This window comes from Cuculus canorus, chromosome 1 (assembly GCF_017976375.1).
Source record: "Cuculus canorus isolate bCucCan1 chromosome 1, bCucCan1.pri, whole genome shotgun sequence".
Taxonomy (NCBI): Eukaryota; Metazoa; Chordata; class Aves; order Cuculiformes; family Cuculidae; genus Cuculus; species Cuculus canorus.
In genome coordinates this window covers 16,672,362-16,679,933 of record NC_071401.1, presented here as the reverse complement: position 1 = coordinate 16,679,933, position 7,572 = coordinate 16,672,362, and the positions used below count along the sequence as shown (strand labels likewise).

The window sequence follows — 7,572 nt, the reverse complement described above, 5'->3', positions numbered from 1 at the left end:
AAAGTCCCAGCTCAGGTCTGTTTACTGTCACAGCGGTGTGGCCAGTTCTTTTGTATGAAAACCCCGTGGAAAATGGTGAAGCTGATTGTCTTCTGCTGATGAAAGTCGTAATAGCTTTAACCCACAGCAGCAGTAGGAAAGCTAAAGATTGCTGAACTTTTAGATTTAGTCCCTTGGTTCAGAACTCAGATCCCATGAAATAAAACTCCATATGTACACTGAGACGCTTCCCAAATGCCCCCAAAGCATCCATGCTTTGCTACCATACCCACCCCCCCCATGTGTGCATGAGAAACCAGAGACAAAGAGTTGCAACATTTCATCAGTGGAAGTCCCTGATCCAGTAAAGCACTTAGAGCACAACATGTCACATAGAGATTAATAGTATTTCAACATGTGCTGAAATATTTAGGCATATCAGGGCCTAGGGACTTGTCTACACACAAAATTGTCTCAGATTAAAGGTTTGGGGTGATTTTAAAGTTCCTAAAGCTTTTCCTTAGTAGCTCCCTATATGCATGTGGTCAGTCCAGAGCATATTTATCCTATGTCCTTCCTGTATATATGCTTTTTCACTACCCTTCTAGTTTCTTAGTCTTTATCCCACCTTTTCACTACTGTTCCCCATGTCCTTCTGTCCTGAGGAACATCATGGACAGGCAGCTCTCGTGAATGCTGCAAGGAGTAGACACTTTTGCTCCCAGTGTCATTTTTTTTTTTTAATGTTTCTCCAGCATGTTGCCCTGTTTAAGAAACCTTAACAAACTGTTAGGGCACAAGACAACCATGCAGACTGGGACCATCTTCCTCCTGCACACCATCATTTTTGCCCATTCAGCTTTCATCATCAACATTTAAACTGTGAAGTTCCGGTGGTAGGACTGTCCCTGCTGTGTTGTGTTTGCACAGCTCCGAGCACAGCAGATGCCTCCTGCAAACTCATGAGTATTATAACTATGACTACTTACTACGTCTGCTCTTACTGATTAATAAGCAACAGCATTTTCCCAACAGCCCTTTAAAAATTAAGGTAATTTGGAAAAAAGCTTTTCATACAGAAATCAGGGCATTTGCACAGCAAGCTGGACTGCAATTGATATCCCAGGCAATTTCCCCATGTAAATAAGTGCTCCTTGGAGAACCCTGACAGAACCTCCTCTTCATAGATACGTGTTTCTGGGGGGCAGTTGGACTGGGGTGGGGGAATGGGGGGACTGGGGAAATGGGAGTCTCAGGCAGTTTGAGCGCTTATGGGCAACTGTCACATGAAGAAAAATAGACATACTGTGCAAAGCTGCTGGCAAACCTGGGTGTTAAACAATATAGTGGCTCTGGGAATTTGGGAGTGTGTATGCAGGGTTCTTTTGCAGTTCACATAGGAAAGCCCATTAGCGACCCGTGTATACGAATGCAACCTTTCCGGCACAGGGACACGTACATAAAAATATTATCCTATGTATATAGCTGTTCCAAAAATAGACCTCTAGGAAATTTATTCTGAGACTCCTGGTCCTGAGACTAAAGCATTTATTCTTTCCTTTTACCTGAAACCCATGATTAAACTGAGTGATCGAATTCAGACAAGTACATTTCAACGAGCACTCATTTCTTCAGAGTCCATAGTTGACACAGGCGGTTTAAATTCAGATTCATGAGGCTTGAGGTTGAGAGGCCAGTTGTGCTTTTCTTGTTAAGTGTTTTTTTTTTTAACTCTTCTTTCCCTTCCCCTTCCTTTTTCCCTTCCTTTTCCCTTTTCCCTTTCCCTTTCCCTTTCCTTTTTTCCTTTCCCTTTCCCTTTCCCTTTCCCTTTTTCCTTTTCCCTCTCCCTCCCCTTCTCCCTCTCCTTCTTTTTTCCTTCTTCTATTTCTCCTTCTTCTTTCTACTTTTTCCTTCTGCTTCTTAATTTTTCCTTCTCCTTTCTTTTTTTCTCCTCCTCCTTCTCCTTCTTCTCCTTCTCCTCCTTCCCCTTCCCCTTCCCATTTTTTCCTTTTTTTCATCTTTTCCTTTCCCCTTCCCTTTTTTCTTTTTCTTTTTCTTTTTCTTTTTCTTTTTCTTTTTCTTTTTCTTTTTCTTTTCTCTTCTCTTCTCTTTTTCTCTTTTCCTTTTCTCTTTTCTTTTTCTCTTTTCTTTTCCTTTTCCTTTTCCTTTTCCTTTTCCTTTTTCTTTTTCCTTTTATTTTTATTTTTATTTCTTTTCCTTTTTTCTCTTCTCTTCTCTTCTCTTCTCTTCTCTTCTCTTCTCTTCTCTTCTCTTCTCTTCTCTTCTCTTCTCTTCTCTTTTTCTCTTTTCCTTTTCTCTTTTCTTTTTCTCTTTTCTTTTTCCTTTTTCTCTTTTCCTTTTCCTTTTTCTTTTTCCTTTTCTTAGCAGACACCCATGAAGCCCGCATCCCCAATACCGACGTGAAAGCAAACCCCAGATCTCAGCGCCTGAACTTCCCACCGATTAAGGGCAGATCAGAGAGAAAGCGGCCGTGGAACCCTCGGGCTGGCAGCAGCAGGACTCGGCGAGGCAAGCCCCGGGGCTGCGGGGCAGTGATTTCTTCGCCCGGCAGGAGATGGAAATCCACCTGACAGCGCTGTGCATGAACAGTATCTTTGTCCTTCACCCGCGCCGCCGGTCCCGCTGCCCGGAGAGCGCTAATCTCCCTCCGGGGAGGCAGCGTTTAAAAGTTTCCGGTGAAAGCACGAGCCGGCTATTTTCGTCGCTAATCATTAACCGCTCGTTAGAACGTCGCCGTTCGCGACGGCAGCGCCGAGCCCGGCGGGTCCCCGCGGAGCTGGACCGTTCCCGGCTCCCGAGGGATGCCCCGGGGAGGGAGGCGGGGGATCCGCGGGCGAGGAGCGCTGCTGGCGGGGCCCTTTGTTATGCTAATCCGGGCTGACATCACGCCGCATATCAAAGCCGAGGGGCCCGCATATAAGGCGGCTCCGCGGGCCGCCCCGGCAGAGCAGCCCGGGCCCCGCCGCGCCCGCGCAGCCCCGCGGAGGTAAGCGGGGATGCGGGAGACCCGGGGAGAGGGGAGGCTGCGAGGGGGAGGGGATGCAGGGGAGAAGGGAGACCCGCGGGATGCAGGGAGAGGGGAGACCCGCGGGATGCAGGGAGAGGGGAGACACGGGGGATGCAGGGAGAGGGGAGACACGGGGGATGCAGGGAGAGGGGAGACACGGGGGATGCAGGGGAGAGGGGAGACCCGCGGGATGCAATGAGAGAACAGACCCGGAGGATGCAGGGAGAGAGGAGACCCGGGGATGCAGGGAGAGAAGAGGCTTGGAGGCTGCAAGGGAGAGGGGAAACCCAGAGGAATACAGGGAGAGAGGAAAGGCTTGAAGGCTGCAGGGAAGAGATGAGACCTGTGGGGATGCAAGGAGAGAAGAGGCTTGAAGGCTGCAGGGAAGAGAGGAGACCCGGGGAGATGCAGTGCGAGAGGAGACCTGGAGGATGCAAGGGGAGAAGAAGCTTGGAGGCTGCAAGAGAGAGAGGATCCAAGGAAGTACAGGGGGAGAGGAGACTCAGAAGCTGAAGGAGAGAGGATGCAGGAAGACCTCAGACCCGGTAAAGTGCAGGAGAGAGTAGAGTTGGAAGCTGCAATGGGGAAGGGAGATTCAAGGGCTGCAAGGGAGAAAGAGAGCCAGAGGGTGTGGAGATCTGAGACCCAGAAACTGCAAGGAAGAAGGGAAGCCCAAGAGTTACACGGGAGACTGGACACCCTAGCGCTGAAGTGAGAGGGGAATCCCTGGGGCTAAAAGGAAGAGGGGAGATGGAGAGAGCTATAGGGACATGTAAGATCTGGGGGCTGAAAGGGAGAGGGGAAACCGGGTGGCTGCAGGGTAGCAGGTACACCCACGGGCTGCAATGGAGAAAAGAGATGCAGATGTCTGCAGGGGAGACCTAGAAACTGCAAGCACCACCACCCGCTATTCCCTGTCCCTGCTCCCCATCCTCACTGCAGGTCCTTTAGGGATGCACTACCTCTAAACCAGGCAGCTGTGCTCCTAGCTAGAGCTGCAGGCTGGTGGCAGGGTCAGGTGGATGTCTTTCCTTCTTGAGTGAAAAACTGGAAAAACGTGAGATGGACACTCACACGTTTATATATAAGTTCTCATTGCCTGTTCCCGTCCCTGGGAATGGACTCTTGGAGGTGTTGGATTGGGAGCATTTTTCTGCGTGTAAGACTGAGGCAGTATGCAAAAAGCCTCGGGGTGAAAAGAAAAGGGAGCTTTGAGTTAAAAACAGCTCCTTTTTTTTTTAGGAGTCCTCAGACCACTTGCTGCTGGTTTGATCAGTGACCCAGAGCTCTCCAGAGCTGTAAACATCACGTCTGCCCCCAAGAGTGTCCCTCCTTTCCTTCCCTCCTCTCCCCTTCCAAATTCCTTTTGCAAATGTAACCTATACTGGACTGAGTGGAAAAAAGCATTATTACCTTTGCAAGTAACAGGGGTGTGATTGCAGCCCAAACTTATGGCTCCTGGGTTGAGGATGGTAGTGGTGAGGGGGTCAGATAATTTCTATTCCTCCCTGGGGAGGAGAACAACCCAAACTGTGATTTTTTTTTTCAAGGCAGGGAGCAAAGCAGAGGATGATTTTGGCTGGTCAGGGTTAGAACAAGGGGTTTAGAACATCTGAGACATTTTACACCCAACTCTGTGCTGTTCAGTGCTTCACGGGAGGGAGATAAGGAGCCTGAAATATCTAAATGGACACTAAAAGGCATGGGCAGGATTAAGGGTTGAAGGTTTCCAGTGTGCTTGCGGAGAGGAGGGGAGAAAAGAGCTTCCAAAGATGAAAAGATAAAAAAATACCCTGAAACATAGCTTGTGTGACCACTGCCTTCAAGGGATGCATCAAACCCAAATCCAAGCAGGCATTAAAGAAAAACAACCCATGGTGATGGAATCCTGCCTCCCTTGCAGTCAGTTGGAGTTTTGTCTCAAACTTCAAGGGAGCCAGGAACTTGCCCCTAGAGGTTATTAAAATCCTTTGTAATAACAGCATTTCTCTAGTAACCCTTTACACAAGGCACTGGGGTTGGGATAGTGAAAAAGCAGCCTGAATGGAAAAATACGTTGGAGATTCTAGAAAATACACCCTGAAATACTCCTTCCCCCTCAACCCTCATATAGGGGTATTGAGGCAGAAAGCTGCAGCTGGTACATGTTCAGAGCTAGAGATCGGGTGGAATATACTTTTCCCAGGGTAAGGAGTTCCCCGAAGTGATGCTTATTGCTCTATCCGTTCCTGGTCCCATCCCTCACTGCTTCAAGGGGGCATCGTGAGGGGATGCATGGTCACGGCTTTGGGATACCAGCATGCTCTGTGATGGGCTGTGAAATTCCAGAAACACAGTCTCCTTCACAGGAGCGCAATGTGGTGGGCAGGTTTTTCTGTTTATTTTATTATTGGCTTTCTCATGGGGTGGGAAACCACCGCAAAGACCACAAAGAGCAGCCTGGAGCGGTGTCTGATGTGAATAACTGAAGGGAAGCCCATTTACTGCTATTAATACCACTGCTAAAATAAGCAAGCCATGCCCCAGGGACAGTGGGATCTCTCTAAGAATTTAAGTCCTGCACCTGATTTGTTTATTTGTTTGGACTGAAGGAAGAGAAAAACAACAGCAACAAAAAAGGAGGGGGAGGAGGGGAAACCTTGAGAGGTTTTGTCTCCTCCTGGCTGCTCCCTGGAGACAGAAATTTGATTTTATGTTTACAAAGTTGCAGACCTTTCTGCAAGCTCCAGGTGCCCCAGGACTTGGAAGAAGTGAGAGGCAGAGTTAATGAGGTGAGAAGGAAAGCAGAAGGGAATGAGCAAAATGCATTTGTTGTAACAGATCAGACCGAAACATCTGCAGGGCATGGGCACCTGCGTTAAGTCGGGAAATGCAGTTTTTATAATTTGTCTTCTTCACAGAATAACAGGATGAAAAAAAAAAAAAAAAAGAAATCTGGAGAGAAGGAGGGGAAAGATGAATAGCTGAAGATTTAGGCTTGTCTAAAGATTTATCTTTTTTCTTTTTCCCTCCTTCCCAAGCAGTTATACAAACCTTTTGGAGGGGGGTGGGAAGTGAAGCAGCGAATGAAGTCTTGCCATGTGCAGGGTTAAATGGAAACACACAATCAGACCATAACTCAGGGTGTAATTCAAGCCATACGTTTTGTCTGTCTGTTGACTCTGAAGGTTGTATCAGGGCTTGGCGAGGGAGGGGACTGAGAGGGGATAATCCAAACTTTTTCGTGATTCATAAACCACTCCTTTGCAATTTGGATAACAGATCTCTCTCGTGTGATGACTCACTAAACTTCTGAATTAACCATAGCTTGTGTTTTTTCTTTCTCTCCTTTCAGGTTGTTCATCTCCAAGGAGGAACAACACCCAAACTAAAGGGAAATACATTGTGCAGAAAATTAGGAAAACTCCTTTTTTTTTCCTCCTTCAGAGAAGCTGATTTTCTTCAGGGACGGTGGAGAAAATGAAGCCGAGTCCGCAATTTTTCTTAGCTGGTTTTCTGTCTTTGATTCTGCAAACAGGGAGTTGCTATGGGATAAAATGGATGTAAGTACCTGGCTATCTCTCTGCATTTTTAAAGTCTTTGTAGGCATTGCTCGTCTCTTACCCATTTTTGCAACTGCTATTTGAAGCACACTGTAAAGCCATTTAAAGAACAGCAAGCACTGCATTTTTCCGGGCATTCATTGATTTCAAGTGTGCGTACTAGGGGCTTGGGCTAACAGTATGTCTCCATCTTCTTTCCAAAATATGTATGATTTAAGCTTGCTGCTTCATCTTATCATTGATACCAAAGGAAAGGTACACACTTGAACGCTCACATGAGCCACTTAACGAAGTTTCTAGCACTGGCTCCTGCTATGCTCGGAAACTCTTCCACCGGGACTGCTGATCCTGTTGAGTGGGAGCTGAGAGCAGTAGGGACAGCAGCTAAGATAATGCCGCCTATCTCTAACCACAGGGGATGCTTGACAGATAACATGTTTTTTTTGTGGACCTTTTAACCTTTGGATTTTGTGATGGGTGTTAAAAGTGAGGCAGGAGGGGGGGAGGAGGGTGAAGAAATAGCAGGGAGCATGATCAAGTCTGGATCCAGTTTCCTCAGAGGTAATGTCACTGCAAACAAAGTGAAAACATCAGTATCTCGTTTCTTTGCTTAAGCAAGCAATCAATTAGTTGCTTACTGCAAAATAAACAAACAAGCCCCTCCAACACCCATCTGGTTTCATGTCCTTACTGAGTGATCTGTCTTTTCTACTCAGATTTGAAGCTGTGCACAAAACAAATAAGGGGATGTGGGTTGACCTCAAATGAGCATCTTCTATAAAGGAAAAGGCACAATAAAATGTAGTGCCAGAAAGAGTCTCTTATGTAGGGTATAGTGCATTGAGGTGAGGCTCTTGGGGTTAAGTGGGAAAATTGAGACAAGAAGTTCCTGGTTTGTTTCTCATTCTGTACTATGTCTAATTTCTATTTCACTCATCCAATTGTTGTCATTTGAGGCTCTCCTCACACTGCCTTTTATAAAGGCTTTCTTAAATTTGGGCATCTTCAAGTCAGAAGTCTTGT

At 46.9% G+C, this 7,572-nt stretch overlaps 1 protein-coding gene across 2 annotated transcripts in view; it reads left to right on the top strand.

Annotated features, from left to right (window-relative positions):
• The first annotated feature begins 2,611 nt into the window (after positions 1-2,611).
• WNT11 (Wnt family member 11) overlaps positions 2,612-7,572 on the top strand; it is a 31,472-nt gene continuing 26,511 nt past the window's right edge. Inside the window, exons 1-2 of one of the 2 annotated variants that reach the window (XM_054056387.1) lie at positions 2,612-2,986; positions 6,342-6,549. In XM_054056387.1, the coding sequence (XP_053912362.1) occupies positions 6,467-6,549 (83 nt within the window). In that variant the 5' untranslated portion in view covers positions 2,612-2,986; positions 6,342-6,466. The remainder of the gene's footprint in view (positions 2,987-6,341; positions 6,550-7,572) is intronic. The other variant, XM_054056388.1, reaches the window with a different exon arrangement.